This window comes from Polypterus senegalus, chromosome 17, assembly GCF_016835505.1.
Source record: "Polypterus senegalus isolate Bchr_013 chromosome 17, ASM1683550v1, whole genome shotgun sequence".
In the NCBI taxonomy this organism is placed as follows: domain Eukaryota; kingdom Metazoa; phylum Chordata; class Cladistia; order Polypteriformes; family Polypteridae; genus Polypterus; species Polypterus senegalus.
Genome location: NC_053170.1, coordinates 10,404,726 through 10,424,894, shown reverse-complemented (window position 1 = coordinate 10,424,894; position 20,169 = coordinate 10,404,726). Strand labels below are relative to the sequence as shown.

Below are 20,169 nucleotides of genomic sequence, written 5' to 3'. Positions count from 1 at the left end.
TGGAATGAAAACCTGCAGCCACTGCGGCCCTCCAGGACTGGAGTTCGAAACCCCTGAACTGAGGTGTCTGAGTCAAGCTGATTAAAACTAAGGCTAAAGAAGTTAATTAGCAGCAAACAACTTGTTCTTTATTTTGCCTTATATTATTTCTCATATTAGGAATTTCACATACCCCTTGGGGTCAGAGCACAGGGTCAGCCATTGCACAGCGCCCCTGGAGCAATTGAAGGTTATGGGCCTAACTCAAGGGCCCAGCAGAGTAGGATCTCTTTTGGCAGAGATTTTTCGGGATACCAGTGCAGATCCTGAGCCTCAGAGCCACCACTCTGCCCTCTGGTCACTAATGAAGAAAATGGTTAGAATGAAAACCCACAGCCACTGCGGTTCGACACCCCTGTACTAGGACATTAAAGTAGTGCTCAGATGTGTGTAGACCAAGGTCACTATCTATACATAAATAGTTCTTCTTGTGAAGAAGGACATTAAAGTGGCAATGGACAGTTTGCAAGCCACCTTTTATTTCAAACAGGACACTACACTGGTGATTGCAGTGGTCCACCAAGTGCAGGTCCGGGTAGACGGGCACCGTCAAATGAATAGGAGGTACCCTAAAAGTGTTTTCTTTGAAAACATCAGAGTATGAGAGAGATCATTAGGAATGCATCAAAGATCAAATCAGTTCCACAGTCCAGCTGGTGGACAGGTAGAATAACGCCAAGCCCGTCCCCTCGTGCTTCAGGATATGCAGGATAAGGCAGCCTATGAAATGGCAAGGATTTGTTTTTTGCTTTGCACCCTCCACAACCATAACCTATCGTCTATGGCGGAGGAGCGAATGCTTTAGATTCGTCAAAAATGTTGATCTCCGGTTTTCGACAGATCTCAATGTTTTAGGGTCCCAATAACGAAAACATCGATATCTGTTGATGGGTGTGTGTGTCTGTCTGTGTGTCACACTTTCTCGAGGACGATCTAGAGCTAAAAGGGCTGGATAGAAAAATACCAAACTCGAAACTTAAGCCTGTTATGAGATGACGGTGAGCTGATTCGTTTCTGGGCTAAATCTTGCAAGAGAAAGAGGCCCTCTAGACCAGGGGTCCCCCAACTCCAGTCCTGGAGGGCCGCAATGGCTTCAGATTTTCATTCTAACCCTTTTCTTAATGAGTGACCTGTTTTTTTGCTGCTAATTAACTTTTTTTGAATTCATTTTAATTGACTTGTTCTTGAAGACTCAGACCCCTTAATTGTTTCTTTTTCCTTAATTAGCAGCCAAATAATAATGAGATACAAAAATGAGCCAAAACAACCGGTGTCCACCATACAATATCTGAAAATAAAGAAAGGTGAGCGTCTCAGGAATGTTGATCTACGCAGGTCCCCAAAACATTTTATCTGTGCTCTTAGAAAAGAGAAAATTAACAATTTCAGAAACGTCTGCCATTGCACAATGAGAGTAGCGACAAGCCATGGAGTTCAAGAGCGGGTTTAATTAACGACAAGCACTGATTCTTAAATGTAGACATTTCTCTGTGTAGCTTGAATTTTAAGCAATGCCAGGTGTTATATTAAAATGTATTTTACTTGGCGAATTGTATACTTATTCATCAAAAATGAAGCTCCATTTTCATTTCGGAGGTATGCATGGGTTTCAATAGAAATTAATTTAACATTTGATTAACAAATTGAGCTGGAAGTGAAAGTTATTTATATTTATTTGGCTCACACCTTCATCCAAGACAACTTACAGCACCTGAGATACAATTGGTGACATTTCTTTTGTTTTCTAATTGGTGCAGAGGCAGCTGAAGTGACTTGCTCAGGGTCACACAGTGGTGTCAGTAGTGGGATTTGAACCCACAGCCTCAGCATTTGAACTCCAAAGACCAAAACCTTAACCACTAAACCACACTACCTGCCCAACACCGAAGGCCACAAATGCTGTTGCAGTTTTTAATTATTTAATTCCTCCTTTATCTTTTTAACTCATGCCCTTCCCAGCCTTTTCCAGTGCTAGGCTGTCCTGTCGCTGAGTCTGAATCAGGCTGCTTGATATTAGTGCTGTTCACTAGTGCCTGGAGGAACGAAATGCCATTGAAATGAATCAGAGAGCTTAAGATGGCATTGCTATCTGAAGGATTCCAGACCACATTTACAGGCAGAATGAGGGGGATCATCTTCCATATGAAGGCAGATAGGAAGCTCTTTTTAAAAGGTAAACACGCCATTTGTAGAGCCTGAGACTCGTGGAGCGGTAAAGGTGAGCTCAAATCTAACTGGGCACACAAATAACTTCTTCTCAGGTCAACTCAATAATTCTCTTCCAAAGGACAAATTGTTATTCAAAAATAATTGAATATAACAAGATAAAAACCTAAGACCTTTAGAGGCCTTGAGCACTTAACAGATTTTGGTGCCCGCCCAGGGCCGGTTACCTAGGGCAAATGATCATAAGGGTGGGGTGTCCCAGCTGCATAGGTTAGCTACCGAAGAGCAGTTGGCACTCTAATAATCTTGGCTTGGGGTGCAAAGTAACCCAGCAGTGGCACTGGTGCCCCCACATATACAGTGAGCTGCATTCACTCTCAGTGGGTGACTGAACAGGACGGCCAACGTGACCAAGAGAAGAGCGATCACATGAGCCTCGGTGGACCGGGTGGCAGTGTATTCCTCAGATTAATATATATCATTAACCTCTAATATTACTGGTTTATTATTATTTTTATTAGTATATATGCATGTAATATTATGTGGGAGCCCCTTTTTTTTTGCTGAATCCGGTTCAGCTGCCCCATTTACGGTTTTACACCATATGGTCCATGCTAAATCTGGCAATGGAAAATTTCTACAGTGCCCCCCTTCCCTTGATGCCCTAAGCACACGCTTATTTTGCTTAATGGTTCATCTAGCCGTGCTTAATGGTATGATGGAGGGGGAGCCCATCTGAGCGGTAGCTGCAAAGCTTTAGGTCTGTTAAATCTTAATGGATCAGAGACAGCTGTACTGTCGGACAATTTTTCAAGATTAGTTTCTTGCTCAAATTAGCTGCTACATAATTGGACCACACAACAGGATGCGGACAATGAAGTGGATGGCCTGTGCTTTCTTAAGTGACGTGATGCCTGGGCGCATACAGCCAGGGCCATCTTAATGGATGGGCACACTGGGCAGTTGCCTGGGGGCCCCATGCTAATCTATGTATGTTTTGACTTGCTGAGTGGTTGTATAAGTAGGGTCGCCAGTGCACTGCTTTGCCCGGGGGCCTATAATGCTGTTAAGGCGGCCCTGCGTACAGCCGTCCTAACCCAACATCGACAGACAGACACCAGTTTATCACACATCACACAGGTGTATTTACAACTGGGGGGCTCTATTTCTCAGTTCCCCAGAGCACAATTAATCAGCACAAACACACAGTTGTTTTCTTCTTTCCTTCTCTTCCACAAAGGCCATCTCCACTCCTCCTGGAAACCTTTGTCCTCCACCTCCTGACTTGGGCCGCTTCACTCCGTTCAGGGAGCCACTTTTATAGGAGACCCAGAAGTGCTCCAGGTGCCTAACAAGCTCCTTCCGGCAGCACTTTCCGGGGTGTGGCAGTTCCCTCAAAAACGTCCATGTGCCCCCTGGTGGTTGAGCTTCTATGGCCCTGCTGGAAATACTCTCTCCCCAGGTCCTTCCATAATCGGGGTGTCCTCGCCGGGTAAGGGCCCTAGCCGTCCGCCACAGTGACAATGAATACTGAAAACTATGATGGTAGGGCCAATGGTTTAGATTCTTTTATGCAGTCTGACCCACCCAAAATTATTCAACATATTTGGTATTATTACGAGTTAAGCATCTTTTAACATTTATAAGCGTTGGATTGGACATGTGCACAGGAGAAATGCTGGGTTTACTGAGAGAAGGGTACTAAGGATAGAGCTGCCAGGGAAGATGAGAAGAGGAAGGCCTAAGAGAAGGTTTATGGATGTGGTGAGAGAGGACATGCAGGTGACGGGGGTGACAGAACAAGATGATGAGGACAGGAAGATATGGAAGAAGATAATCTTCTGTGGTGACTCCTAATGGGAACAGCAAAAAGAAGAAGAAGACAAGGAAACTGCTGGAAAAATCATATTGCTAGGATGTGGAAGATTTGCATCAAATGTTAAGCATTTTTTTCTCGCTATATCAGACCAATATGGACCATGCATCTTGAGCCAACCAATTTTCAGAAACACGATCAGTCCTCATCATCATCCAATGCAGAGAGTACCCACATGTGTACAGCGTAATGCAAAGAGAACTCTTCATATCAGAGCAGGACTGAAAACTTGGCCTGGAGAAGGGAATGCTTTCTGAATGAGTAATGTTTGACAAACTAGCAAGAGTAGGAAGGAGGGCAGGGCAGGGTAGGGTAGGGTAGAGCTGGGACGCCTGAGCAGGTGTGTGTAGGAGGAGAAAACACAAGGATATCTTCACAGATGGACTTTAGAAGAGCTAATAGGTGGGACAAAATCTGTAATGGGCAGTGTTTTAAAGAAAAACGACATTTCTGTGTGTTGCTTAGTGTAACGGACTAGTTTAATGTAAAGGCAAAATTCCTGGAAAATTCTGCTATAGGTTATTGTTGATGGCTATCTACAGGACATAAATATTTACCTGAGTCACCTGCTTTGAATAATCAGACGGCTTTGATTAGTATCTCATCCACGCACAATGTGGTGACACAGAACTGCCTGCTTCCTTTGAAAATGAACGAGTTCTGGGGACACTGGTTTCTAATCAGGTACTTCTTGATAGCTGACAACAATGCTATTGTTGAATCAAAGTAAATGTTTTTATACTATTGTTCTGCAGAGGAAATTGGCATGCACCACTGTTTAAGTGATCGTCATGTTGATCTATGCAGAGATTGAAGTATTTATATATTTTTGGGTAAATGAGAATAAAGGAGGACAGAGAAGTCTGGTCTGAGACTCGTGACTGCTGCCTGCTTCTTTTATGCTTTTTCTCCGTATCACAGTGGCTTGTACCTGGCCCAGGTTCCCCTAGGCCTGAGGCCAGGTAACAGATCAAACAATGAGTTTTTATTGAATTAAAATGATTTTTAAAAATCATCTGACGAAAAGAAACTCTTTCTTAGTTGAATCAAATTTTTTTTTCTGCCTAAAAAAACGGTTCTTTATTTCTCTGCTGACCTGTCATTTTCACTTTTATTTTTAAAGATTTATACAATGTCAGAGACGGCTGGGGAGGCGACCCGGCTGGGACGCCTAGGAGGACCAGAGGAGGGCTTGCTCCTTCCCCAGACCGTGTGGGGGCGACCGCCCTGGTACCTTTGGGGGCCTCAGGTACAGAGCTTTGAAGCTCCACCCTGTAGGGGCCTTTGGTCACCACCAGAGGGTGTCCCTATGCCTTTGGAGCCTTGGACCTCAGCACTTCCACCACACCCGGAAGTGCTGGGGGGAAGAAGACTGGGGACACCCGGAGTGCTTCCAGGTGCAAGGCTGGCACTTCCGCCACACAGGGGAGTGTCGGGAAGTACCTGGAGCCCATCTGGGCTTGCATGAAAGGGCCCGCCTCCCTCCATTCGATGGCTGGAGTCGGGTGGAAGAGGACAGAGCTCGGAGGAGAGGAGTGGAGGTGGACCAGAGAAGTAAAAGGCATTGGACTGTAAGGCCTGGACTTAAGGGGTGATTGGTGCTTGTGTTACTAGCCGCTAAACAAGTTTTCTGTTTCCTCGGAGGCGGAGCCATTACCCCGACTCCACCTCTCACTTCCTAGGCCGGACAGACAGACACACACACTTCCACGTGTAGATGTTTATATAGCGGCTAAGCGACTTGGTCTTTCTTCAGAGTTTCGTTTTGCCGACGTGCTTGCTTCACTTCTATATTAGTGGTGGGAGGGAAAGTAAAAGGGATACCGGTTTGACATTGTTAGCAGCTAAGCGATTTTGTCTTTCTTCTGAGGTTTCGTTTTACTGAGGTGCTTGCCTCACTTGTGTTATTATCAGCTAAGCGAGTTTTCTGTTTCCTTGGTGGTGGAGCCCTTACCCCGACTCCACCTCTCACTTCTGGGCCGGACAGACAGACAGACACACACACACTACCACGTGTAGAATTTATATCCAAGAAAAGTATTTTCTTCTATTCTGACCCAAATATCAAGATCTCAGTGACAAGCACCATCCAAAGGAAAATAATATGAGAAGTAGACTAATCTGGAAGGCCAATATGTACTGTAAGTCTACTAAATCTGTAATAAAATCTCTTACTTTGTGGGACCTTGTTGCTTGTTTCTTTTTTTATACCTTTATCTTGGTTAACTGTATTTAGTATCAATATTGCTTATTACAAAATGTATGGAAAAGGATGATCCGCTGTGGCAACTCCTAACGGGAGCAACCAAAATAAGAAGAAGTTTATTACAAAATAGTTAATGTGCGGTGAGCATACTGGTGTGGAAATGGCTGCCATCGCATCATACGGGTGGGTGCTGCACAGTAGTGGAGGTTGAAGTGTCTCTCCAGTCACTGACGTGCTTTGAGTAGTGGGAAAGGCACTACAGTATATAAATGTAAAGAATTAAAGCCTCAGTGATCTATATTATGCATGTTCCACTCCATCTCTTCAAATGTAATATATTAAATGTTCAAAATGGTGATTACCCATGCTGTTTCACACTGGAAAATTATTGTCAATGAATATGCATGCTTAGCTAAATAAAGCTTTAAATTTATTATTTAGACATAGAATTTTTTTAAACTTGTGAAAGTACACTGGCTTTTAGTCACATACTGTCAGTGTTGTAAGTGAAGAAGTAGAAACACTTCATGACTCGAGTAGGTTTTGAAAATATTTCTGTTAGATAGATAGATAGATAGATAGATAGATACTTTATTAATCTCAAGGGGAAATTCAAATAATCCAGCAGCAGTATACTGATACAAAAAAAAAACTGGAGTTTACTTGAGTATAAAATTTTCCGTCTACTTCCACTTCTGTATCATTGTATTTTCAGATGGCTGCTTTTACTACAATATTTTTTTTGCTAAACGTCACTGCAATATTAAACCAGAAAACAAATGGGGCTATCCAAAGACCACAATGTTCTTTACTCTGCCAATGATCTAAAATGCAGACCTGCCTTGCTTTGGGAAAATTTATGAATAAGAAGAATCTGGGATGATTTTCAAATGTTGGCTGCTGCCACTAAGATCTGATCGCCTGCGCAATTATTCTGAATACGCCATTGGCAGAATGGGGCGGGGCTGAATATTAATGATGTGCAATCCCAGTCTCAGCCACTCCCACTGCTGATGTGGTGGCATTCTGACGCTGTTGTCACTGCAGGCTGATCAGCTGGCTTCTTCCAGGTGTACTTGTGCGGTGGGTCACTCACCTTGTCAGGTGGGTTGCTCACGTGAATTTTCACATTATCCTGGGGTTCACGATTCCGAAACAAATCATGAAATAGTTTGGAAAAGCCCAAGAAAAAGCAAAAACCATTTCTTTAAATGGGAAACTAGAAGTGATAAAGTCTCGGTAAAGTGCTTTATTAAAAAGTATTTAATGACCACCGATAACTTACTAAGGTTAGTTTTGATGACTACTTTCATTATCAGACTAAATCTGCTGAATTTCATGTAGTTCTGTGTTATTTGAACACAAATGAGAGGCATTTTGGGAGCCAGGAAATGCTTACAAAATGTTTTCCATTTAAATGATTGATTCCATAAGTATGTATAATAGAAAAATTCAGGACTGGATCCGCTCCTTGAAGTGGGGGAAGCCTGCACGGCTCTCCTACTAGTGCAATCATTAAAATGTCCGCTCACACTGAATGTCACTGCTTCAAGTTACAGTTACTTGGCTCACACTTCAGTGATTATAATTGGACTTGAACACAAAAAAAAAGTTTAACTAGAATTGTGTTGAGTTTATAAGATCTTTTGACTAGACATCCTACATTTACTTGAACTTCTAATAATTAACTATCAATATTGATTAATAATGATATTATATATCAACTTCAATATTAATTCATATCATATACTTTACAACGTTTACGAGAGTAACTTGCTCATAGGGAAATTTTACTTTTACTTGAGTCAAGAAGGATGTCTCTACTTTTAATCAAGTGTGGCTGTTGGGAATTTCATACAACACGTACAGTGCATTTATGTTGCAGTGCTCCCTTAAAAGGCTTTTGGGCCTCCCAGATGTACTTAAAGTGGAGAAGGACAAATTGATTGTAAATACGTATGCCAAACTACTAGCACGGAGACTTATCTCCAGCCCACTTGTTACAAGTCGGTGGGTAACTGATGTTCTGTACCAGAGGCTCTCAAAGTCGGTCCTGAGTGCCCCCCTTTTGTTCCAACCAGATTCTTAATCAGTGACAACAACAGATAACACTGAGCTCATTTCATTAGCTGGTACTATTTTTCTTTTTACATTCAGAAAAGCACAGCAGCAGACCTTTAGAAATATTGCTTACCTCTCTTTTGTTGCTTTCATTATATTTTGCCCTTTCTCCGTGCAGTTTGCTCCCTTCTTTGTATCTTAATAATGACAATTAAATACAAGCGGAGCAGACACCCGGGCAAACAACACTGAATCATGAAAGGCTGCAACTGCTTTAGCATCAGACCCACTAATCTCTCTCTGTATTTAAAATCCAACATCTGTCTGTCTATCTGTCTATTCACAAGACAACTGCTTAACGGATTTAGATCGTTTTTTTATTTTTATAATTTGCTTAAACATTCCGGTTGATTTTACGACTTCTCTTATCACACTAAGTATCATAGTTCGCTTGCAGTACCGATTTATTTTGCCCGAATCTGAAAGAGAAGCAGCAGATCGGGGGAAGGGGAGGGGGCGGAGCCCTCCTGATTCACACACCAGCCTCAGGGCGTGTACCTTAACTCCGCTTAACTAGCAAACGCGAGAACTACTTAATGGATTTTGATCGTTTTTTTTTCTATAATTTTCTTGAATATTCCAGTTGATTTTGTGACTTATCTCATCACACTCCAACCTGGGTATGACGTTAATTTGCATCCATCCCTGCATGGTGGCCCTCCAACCTGCAGGGAAAAACTTGGGGGTTGGTGGCAGAATTGGCACTCCAGCCACCATAAAAAAAAAAACCTCACACTGCTCTACTCCATCTGAACTTGTGTGGTGCTGAGGTATCACCTGTTGAATGGCTGCACTCGGGTCCTAATCTGGATCCTGAGTTGGTTTGTCGTGTGGTGGGTGCGGCAATGCGCTGTATCAGTGCGTGCTCCTAACCTTTCTCTCATCACACTAAGCATCATAGTTCGCTTGCGGTACCGATTTATTTTGCACAGATCTGAAAGAGACGCAGCAGATCGGGGGAAGGGGAGGGGGCGGAGCCCTCCTGACTCACACACAAGCCTCAGGGCGTGTACCTTAACTCCGCTTAACTAGTGAATGGGAGAACTACTTCATGCAAGCTTAGATCAGTTTTTTTCTATGATTTGCTTAAACATTCTGGGTGATTTTGCAACTTCTCTCATCACCTGCGCCACCACCACCTACTCAAAGCTTCATGATGTTCCAACAATTATGGACAGATCAAAAGCCAGAAGTCTACGTGACCATCATCATCATCAAGTCCTTCTGTGAGAACCCTAAATCCAAAGAGGACTGTTTCACTTATGTGAGGTAGAATGCCCAGAGGGGACTGGGTGGTCTCGTGGTATGGAACCCCTACAGATTTTATTTTTTTCTCCAGCAGTCTGGAGTTTTTTTTTTGTTTTTTCTGTCCACCCTGGCCATCAGACCTTACTCTTATTCTATGTTAATTAATATTGACTTATTTTGTTTTCTTACTGTGTCTTTTATTTTTCTATTCTTCATTATGTAAAGCACTTTCAGCTACTCTTTGTATGAAAATGTGCTATAGAAATAAATGTTGTTGTTGTTGTTATCACGTTAAGTATCATAGTTCGCGTGCGGTACTGATTTATTTGTGTGAATCCAAGAGAGAGGTTGCAAGTCAAGGGGAGGGGGGAAGTGGGCGTGGCCCTCCTCACTCTCGCTCCAGCCTTGGGGCGTGTCCCTTACCTCTGCTTAACTAGCAAACGAGAGAACTACTTCACGGATTTAGATTGGGTTTTTTTCTAGAATTTGCTTGAACATTCCGGTTGATTTTACAACTTCCCTCATCACGCTAAGAATCATAGTTCGCTTTGTGGTGGATGGCCGGGTCCCATGACCGGCTGGGACTCCTCTTTGACACTGGATCCAGGGGAGCAACCATGGGATGCACACTACGTCCCCCGGAACGCGTGGTGGCAGCCCTCCTGGGTTATATGGGGGCCACAGGCGTAGGACTTCAGGGCTCAGCCCTGTTGGGCTCTGTGGCCACCGCCGGGAGTAGCTGCAGCCTGAATTAGGTGAATTATCACCTGACGCACTTCCGGGTGGGCTATAAGAAGAGCCTGCAGCCACTACTCAAGGCACCAGAGTCGGGAGGAGGAGGACGAAGCTGCCTGGGAGTAGTGGAGGAAGAAGTACCTGTGTGTGTTTTGGTTACACCTTGGGACTGTGTTGCTCCGGTGGGACACGGGGAAGACATGCCCCACGGCTGAAGAAAAATAAAAGCACTTTTTCTTTGATTTTTACACGTGCCTCCGTTGTCAGTCTGTGTCGGGTCAGGCGCCTATATAGCACCTTTCACAGCTTGCAGGAGCAATATATTCGAGAGAGAGGCTGCGGGCTGAATGGAGGGGGAAGAGTGGCATCAGGAGTAGGGAGCCGGGCGGGGGCCATCCTCACTGTCCTGTTTCACTACTAAGTGGAGGACGGCTAGTATTTCACATAAATCATTTTCTTCCTTGAATGGAAATACTTCCTAGACACGTTTATTTGTGTGCAAATTACATTGTCAATGTGGAAACATGCCATTGTATGTTTCATTTGTTTTAACGTAACAAAATGTTCTCAAACCCACTTAAGCCAATCCAGGGTTTGGCAGCACTGGGCACAATGCAGAAAATCACCCTGGACAGGGCAGCAGTCCAGCACAGGATGTAAACACACACACACACACACACACACAGAGCCAATTCAGAGTGGCCAGCTAAACTAACACGCTCACCCTTGGTGATGTAAGAAGAGAGTAGAGAACCTGGAGCCAAACACACAGACACAGGGAGAACATGCAAAGTCAGCACAAACAACAACTGGGCATAGGAACTGAACCAAGGATGCTGGACCCACTATGCCACTGTGCCGCACTCATTTTTAATTATTTCATTTTATTTTTTTTAACAGTAGTCCAGCTATAAAGAAGAGTCTTTGGTATCATATCGGCAGTTTTCTTTCTTTTACCGGGCGTGTGAGCCTCCAGGACTTGTCATTGACTGGCACGTGTTTTAATAACTCCCTTTATATAGCTCTGGGGTGGGGTGGTCACATGTGTGTGTGTGTGTGTGTGTTGTTCTCTTTCAAGTTTCTCTATGAAAATGCACTTTCAACAATTTGTTATTGTCCTCTTATTTTCCTGAATTCCAATACCAAATTGATCCCAAAAAAAAGAAGCATTTTTTTCCGCCATCTTTTTTCCGCTGCTTTACGTTTTTTGTTGCTGTTTTGTTTGCGTTACCAAGTAACCAAGCTCAGGCTCTAATGCAAGTAATCGGGCAATTCTAAAACACAGCAACCATTTCAGGCATATTTTTTTTTTCCCTTACATGTGGTTAACAGGAATTCACTATTTTCATAAGAATGTGAGCATATAAATAAGCTTGCTTACGTTTGAGAATCAGATCCAAAAAGCTGTCTTGACTATTGTGTATAATGCACATTTACTGTGTATGGTATGGTAGACACAGAAATGGACTCTAATGAGCATTTCTGGGATGGAGTTTGGAATTAACAATCAGAACAAAAAGCAGTTTATTTAATTAAAGATTTCAGTTAGGAAAGTGGTGGTTTGTATCTTTAAATGCAGTTGGTTTGGCTTGAAAATCAGCCGCCTTGTTACTGGGAAATGCTGACATACACAGAGAGAGAGGCAATGAGGCCTCGAAAAGACGGAAGGAGTTATTATTATTTTTTTTGTTCTTTATTTTGCCTTATATAATTTCTTGTATTAGGAATTTGTTCGTTTTCGCATACCCCTTGTGGTCAGAGTGCAGGGTTAGCCATTGTATAGTGGCCCCTGAAGCAATTGCAGGTTAAGGGCCCAGCAGAGTAGGATCCCCATTGACAGTAATGGGGATTTCGAACCGGCAACTCCCTGGATACCAGCACAGTTATAGAGGCAAAAGAGAAAGTGTACACTCCACCCATTCAGTCATTTATCCATCCATTATCCAACCCGCTATATCCTAACTATAGGGTCACGGGGGTCTGCTGGAGCCAATCCCAGCTAACACAGGGTGCAAGGCAGGAAACAAGCCCCGGCCAGGGTGCCAGCCCACTGTAGGACACACACATACACACACACCAAGCACACATTAGGGACAATTTAGAATCGCCAATGCACCTAACCTACATGTCTTTGGACTGTGGGAGGACACAAGAAGGAAACCCACGCAGACACGGGGAGAACATGCAAACTCCATGCAGGGAGGACCCGGGAAGCAAACCCAGATCTCCTAACTGCCAGGCAGCAGCACTACCCATTGCGCCACCGTGTCATCCATTCAGTCATTTACCGAAATCCAATTTAGGGTCAGAGCTAGAACGTATCCATGAAGCATTTGGTGCAAAGCAGGAACGAATCCTTGAAAGTTAGGCTGACTAACTCACTAATACAAAATGTTGACTTATCAAGTAACCTAACGTTCCTGTCTTTTGATTGAACAAAAATTGTGAAAGCGGCAGAAAAACGACATAGTGGCGCAGTGGTACCACCTGCGGCCTTGCAGTAGGGAAACTGGGGTTCACGACCTGGGTGCTTCCTGCGTGGAGGTTTGAGTGTTCTGCCTGTGTCTCCATGGGTTTCCTTCAGGTGTTCTGGTTCCCTCTGACAGCCCTGGACTGGCAATGCTAAGCTGGCCCTAGGGTGTGTGCGTGTGTGTGTGTTCACCCTGGGATAGGCCACGGATTGCTCCTGCCTGGTGCCGGTCCCTGCTTCCCTGGATAAGTGCTGATGGAAGATGGATGAGTGTGTATACTGCATGCTATATTCACATCCACACATTATATGTATCTACCAGTAACGGCGCACTGCTATAACAATAACGTGCAGTGAATACACGTGACTTGAGCATTCCTAGTTTTCATCCCCTTTCTCTTGACACATAACTGACATTCCGAAGAGATTACTTAGCAAATCTCTCTAGTGAACAATTTACATAAAAATATTGCTTGTTCATATTGCATTCAATTTGTTTAAAGCCCTTGCCTTTGAAACCAACAAGGCATTAACTGAGATATAAAAACAGAATGAAGTTGAGAGAATCTTTTCAGTTTCAATTTATTTTTATAGAAAGCACCCTTACTTATAATGCCCAGATTATCCTCTTATATAATGCGCTACCGTGGCTGTCTGTTTGTCTGTCTAGGATTTTAAATCACCTGTAGCTCGCAAACCGTTTGAACTATTGACTTTAAACTAGAAGTCAAATGTATTCACTGCACGATATTGTGCAGTCCGCCATTGCTGATAGATAGATAGATGTGAAAGGCACTATATAATAGATAGATAGGAAAGGCACTATATAATAGATAGATAGATAGATATAGATTTGAAAGGCACTATATGATAGATAGATAGATAGATAGATAGATGTGAAAGGCACTATATAATAGATAGATAGATGTGAAAGGCACTATATAATAGATAGATAGATGTGAAAGGCACTATATAATAGATAGATAGATGTGAAAGGCACTATATAATAGATAGATAGATAAATAGATAGATGTGAAAGGCACTATATGATAGATAGATAGATGTGAAAGGCACTATATAATAGATAGATAGATAGATAGATGTGAAAGGCACTATATAATAGATAGATAGATAGATGTGAAAGGCACTATATGATAGATAGATAGATAGATAGATTCTGAACGTCTGAACGTACCCTCTAACAGACTAGTGTGCCATTCAATGTTGGCTTAATCTCTGCACCCAGTCCCACAAGGATCGGCTCTGGCTCCCTGAGACCCTTTAATGGATTAAATTTGCCTTAGTTTGCTTAGTTTTAGAATCTGAATATAATATAGCGTAACATACACAAGAATAAACAATAGGACCAAAACATCCTCCGAGAGTAAATTCTCCCAGCCATCTAAGAACAGTTTGGTGACCAGCATGATGAGAACTAAGGGGGCAAAACATCAAAATTTGGGGTCCTTGGCCAGGAGACTCCCCATTGAGAACTTGTGGTCAATCCTCAAGGGGCGGGTGGGCAAACAAAAACCCACCAATTCTGATTCTGCAAGAACGGGCTGCTGCCATCAGTCGGGATTTGGCCATGGCCAGGAGACTCCCCAGACCTTCATAATCCCATTGAGAACTTGTGGTTAAGACGCAGGCGGACAAACAAATTCTGACAAACTCCAAGCATTGATTATGCAAGAATGGGCTGCCATCAGTCAGGATTGGGCCCAGAAGTTGATTGACAGCCTGCCGGGGTGAATTGCAGGGGTCTTGAGAAACAACAACACTGCAAATATGGACTCTTTACATAAACTTCATGTCATTGTCAAACAAAGCCTTTGAAACTTCTGAAATGCTTGTAATTCTACTTCAGTGCACCATAGAAACATCTGACAGATCTAAAAACACTGAAGCAGCAAACCTTGTGAAAACCAACATTGGTGTCATTCTCCAAAACTTTTGGCCATGACAGCAAACAACAGAAGATTCATCATAACCCCCATAAGTTACAGAAAAACAGATGTTTCCTAATTTTTAATCTGTGTGACAGTAGAATAGCCCTTAGACTGAAGTTAGACAGCTAGAAAGAAACATGAACAGTTTGACAGACAGGCATTAAGGGCGTATTGTTTTCTGACCGTTACATAGAAACCTTACGACATGTAACTTAGACACCTAATCCTCAAGGAGAATGCCAAAGGCGTCCCCTTAGTTCCATTTTTTGTGTGCATTTTCTACATTTCTCTTTATTTTTTGTGTGACCCGTTTACTTTGAACTTCACTAAAATCTGTAAAGCAAAGACACTTGAGTCATCCCAGTGCAGGAATGCTGGTCTGGTAGCTGCATTTAAACAACTATTTGTTGGCTAACTAAAAAGATTACAATATGCAAGCTTTCGAGGCAACTCAGGCCTTCAAAATAGATCAAGATTACATCTTGCCTGAAGAAGGAGCCAGAGTTGCCTCGAAAGCTTGCATACAGTATTGTAATCTTTTTAGTTAGCCAATCAAAGGTGTCATTTTACTTGACTATTCACTACATTCGGAATGGCTAACATGGTACAACACCCTAGTACTACAAACAACTATTTAGAAACCCTCGTCAAATGCAGCTATAGATGTGGTGACAATAAGTACGGAAATAAATGCTTCGATAAACGGCGAACAGTGAAAAAAAGACGGAAAATGATGAGACAGTAATTACAATATGCATATACACAACTTGGGACGGCACGGCGGTGCAGTGATAGCGCTGCTGTCTCGCAGTTAGGAGACCCGGGTTCGCTTCTGCGTGGAGTTTGCTTGTTCTCCCCGTGTCCTCCGGGTGCTCCGGTTTCCTCCCACAGTCCAAAGGCACGCAGGTTAGGTGCATTGGCGATCCTAAATTGTCCCTAGTGTGTGCTTGGTGTGCGGGTATGTGTGCTCCCTGCAGTGGGTTTGTTTCCTGCCTTACGCCCTGTGTTGGCTGGGATTGGCTCCAGCAGACCCCCATGACCCTGTAGTTAGAATATATAGCGGGTTGGATAATGGATGGAAGGAAATACACAACTTGTTATTGCGTTAGATCCCTTTACAAGATAGTTCATATTCATTTTGTTTGTTTTTCCAGAATCGTTTCTAATTTTAAAGGTTTACTAGTAAATGAAATGTAAATCTTCTGCGTTTGAAGAAAGGTTATCCTGGAAGCGTATATGATTTTGAAATGTGATATACAGTATACAGTATATAAATATAAAACAGCTGCAAATTAAAACATGTTATTAGAATGCAGAAACCTTCTCTGCGCCCCTCTAATTCTGAAGCAATTGGCTCCAATAACTAGCATTAGGTGGATACTGGCTCCGGAGAGACCCCCAGGTTAATTACTCTTATGAACATACCCACAATTACAGACAACCGCGTAATTCAGAGCCACAAATTAATACGACGACGGCATCTCTCTGGTTTGTGGAAAGGAAATCCATGTGAATCTACAGAATCCACACTGCGGGGACTCCATTCAGCAATAATAATAATAATCATTCATATGCACCTGCTTTAAGTCAGTGGGTAACCGATGTTATACATGATCCAAAATTGGAAAAAATCTAATTCTCACTTAGAGCATCTGTCCAAAACTTTTTTCAAAACCTGGCAGGATGTGATAAATAACATTTTAAAATAAGCATTTAAATTGAGGAAGTGCATTCTCTCCCCTCTTTTTCTATTTGATCTATTTTTATTTATTTAAGTATTTATTTACATATTTTTACTGTGATTAAAGTGCTACTCTGCTGACCTAGCTCTCTTTCCAATGGGTGGGGTGTGATTTGGCTTCAAAGCAGTTTTGTTAAACTTGACTTGCATGTATGAAATGATGAAATGTTTTTTGTCAGTCAGTCAGTCAGTCAGTCAGTCATTGTCCAACCCGCTACATCCTAACACAGGGTCACGGGGGTCTGTTGGAGCCAATCCTAGCCAGCACAGGGCGCAAGGCAGGAACAAATCCCCTTGGCAGGGTGCCAGCCCACTGCAGGGCACACACCAGGGAGACCATTTAGGATCGCCAATGCACCTAACCTGCACGTCTTTGGACTGTGGGAGGAAACCCACGAAGACACGGGGGGAACATGCAAACTCCACGCAGGAAGGACCCCGGAAAGCGAACCTAACTGCGAGGAAGCAGCGCTACCACTGTGCCAACATGCCACCCAGAAATGTTTTTTGATTTTGATAAAATATAAATAAATAGATAAATAATTTAAATAGCACTTTCACACAACTCAAAGTGCTACCACACAGGGAGGACCTGTGATGTGAACCCATAATGTTCTTTCCGCTGTGCCACCTCAAAACAGGAGCCACAAGCTTGCACCCTCATACCACCCCAAAAATAAACTTTTTTTTGATTTGTTTCGAACCTTTTTTTGTAAAACTTGAGTTATTTGAAAGGAATGCAATTTGATTTTAATAAAAAAAAATATATATATATACATACAGTATATATATACTTTTAACGATTTTAACAATGCCTCAATTTCATTAAATCAATTTAAGGATTCTCGATTTCCTAGTATGCATACTTTCTTAAATAAATATGGTTGTGGTGTATGTACAGTACAGAACCTTTCTTGCTCTCAAGTGTGCACATCTCTTTTTAACCTAAAAGTAAAAGGAAGATGGTTTATATTATTTGTACCACTTGGAATTGTTAAAGAGGTTGATTAAGGTATTGTTTTGTTGAAAATGGACATTCTCTCTATAAGAACTCTACATTATAAGTCCTAATCTGGGAGGAAGCCCAAGTCTCATTTCAGGGAGATTTTGGGGTGGAGTGACTCACAGATACAGTGGTTCTCGCCTGCGGTATGGAAGTCTGAGGACAGCAGGCATCTACCACAGACAGCAGAGATTTTGGGAAAGCAAGATATCCATGAGCTCCATCAACAGGACTGCTCGGTTGAGTCTGAACGTTTTTGGTCCCATGGATGTCCAGAAGGCACAGGCCATCGACACTAATTGGTTTTGGGCTGGGGAAGAGAGAGGTTAGGAGCAGGCGCTGATACGGCCACACCCACCACATGACAAACCAACTCAGGATCCCAGATTAGGACCCGGGTGATACCTCAGCACCACCCTAGTTCAGATGGAATGGAACACTGGGAGGTTTATTTATGGTGGCTGGAGTGCCAATTCTGCCGCCAACCCCAATGTTTTTCCCCAGCAGGTTGGAGGGCCTACATGCAGATTAACGTCATACCCAGGACGGAGCAATTGCTCAAGGTCCCAACGAAGTAGAGTCACTTTTGGCGTTTACGGGATTCAAACCGGCAACCTTCCTATTGCCAGCACAAATCCCCAGCCTCCGAGCCACCACACCGCCCAAGAAGACATTGGTTAAAGATTCTCTCATTCATCACAAATGGAAGCATAATATCTAGAAGAGTCGCTTACCTGGTAGATCATAACTTTAAAGTTTCGCCTCTTGAGCAGCTCTGCCTCGTTGCTCTCCAGTCTCTTGATCTGTCCCGCTTGCTTTTCCAGATTCTGCCGCACCGTCTTGACATTGACGCTTACTTTACGCACTTTCTCCAGCATCTTGTTGACTGTGTTGCTAGTGGTGGTGTGCGATTTGGACAGCTTGGTCAGCTCGCTTTGGATCCCTGTGACGGCGCTCTCCATCTCCTGCTGCCGCTGCTCCAGGCTGGTCTGGGTCTGCTGAATCTGGTCGACTGCCCCGATGATCTTGTCCAGCAGTGTCAATACCATCACGCCATTCATCTGGGAGTCTCCTTTCTCTCCCTGTTCATCTCCTGCCTGCTCATCATCGGAATCCTCTACAAAGGCTGCTTGCTCGAGCTGCAGACTGGTCTCTGTCATGATTGCCCTTCTTCAAATGACCTGATTTGGGGGTAAAAAAAAGTAAAGAGCATGCAACCAAGCTGAAAGGCAGATCGATCTTTCTTTCTTTCTTTCTTTCTTTCTTTCTTTCTTTCTTTTTCCTCCTGAGTTGGGAAGGAAGCCAGCAGCTGGAGTGGAGAGCTAAGTTCGTCTCGCGACGACTGCACTGTAACTTGAATGCTGGAACTCTGCTAAACCATCCAGTGCAGCCAGCCAACACAATTTTCCAAACTCAGAGATGATTGGCTAGCTCCACCTTGATCTATTTAAAAAAAAAAAAAGTCTGCCAAAGCCCCCCCACTCACCACCCCCCCCCCTTCTGACCCACTGCGTCACACCCTCACAGTGGCATGGTTTGAATAGTTAGAGGGAAAGCGAGGATGTTTCCCTGCATGCACACACAAGCACAGTAAAATAAGGAATGTGAAGTCGGAACACCAATCAGTTTTTCCAAAGGGGGGCGGCAAAAAAAAAAAAAAAGGTACTGAAGTTCAATTCATTAACAGAAAAGCAAACAAAATAACTTTTTCCAGTTGAATCTAACAACGTTGGGCTCAAAAATAAGCTGTAGCGTAACTTCTGTTCCTAATCAGCTCTGTAAATGAAAATAAAAATAACAATGGTGTAAGATCACAGGGCACAACGGAGAGCAGACTGTCAGGATGTGACAGCTCTAGTAACAGAAAATGCATTTTTAAAATAGAGTATTATTTGCCTTTTTTTGAATTATAAGTATTTACATTCTCTAAGTTTATAATCATAATTAAAATGCAGCTACACCGTGCTGGGGGACTTTTGTAGCTGGTACAAAGTTTGCTGGAGTTTTTCTTTGTTCTTTCTGTCCTCCCTGGCCATCGGACCTTACTTTATTCTTTGTTAATTAGTATTGCCTAATTTTATTTTTATAAACTACTCAAAAAATGAAAGCAACACTTTTTAATGAGAGTATAGCATCAAGTCAATGAAACTTCTGGGCTATTGATCTGGTCAGTTAAGCAGCTTGTTAATCAGTTTCAGCTGCTTTGGTGCACTAGACGGGCAACAATGAGGAGACCCCCAAAACAGGATTGAATGGTTTAACAGGTGGAGGCCACTGACATTTTTCCCTCCTCATCTGTTTTTTCACTCGTTTTGCAGTTGGCTAAGGTCAGTGTCACTACTGGTAGCATGAGGCCATACCTGGACCTTACAGAGCTGGCACAGGTAGTCCAACTTCTCCAGGATGGCACATCAATACGTGTCATTGCCAAAAGGTTTGCGGTGTCTCCCAGCACAGTCTCAAGGGCGTGGAGGAGATTCTAGGAGACAGGCAGTTACACCAGGAGAGCTGGACAGGCCCCCTCGTACAAGGTCCTTAACCCATCAGCAGGACTGACCGGTATCTGCTCCTTTGGGCAAGGAGGAACAGGATGAGCACTGGCAGAGCCTACAAAA

The 20,169-nt window shown here is 43.1% G+C and overlaps 1 protein-coding gene across 1 annotated transcript in view; it reads right to left on the bottom strand.

Moving 5' to 3' along the window:
- Positions 1 to 18,938, bottom strand: part of LOC120518098 (caveolae-associated protein 1-like) — an 88,532-nt gene extending 69,594 nt beyond the window's left edge. The window contains exon 1 of the mRNA XM_039740701.1: positions 18,289 to 18,938. Within this exon, the coding sequence (XP_039596635.1) occupies positions 18,289 to 18,714 (426 nt within the window). The 5' untranslated portion in view covers positions 18,715 to 18,938. The remainder of the gene's footprint in view (positions 1 to 18,288) is intronic.
- Positions 18,939 to 20,169: the final 1,231 nt, after the last annotated feature.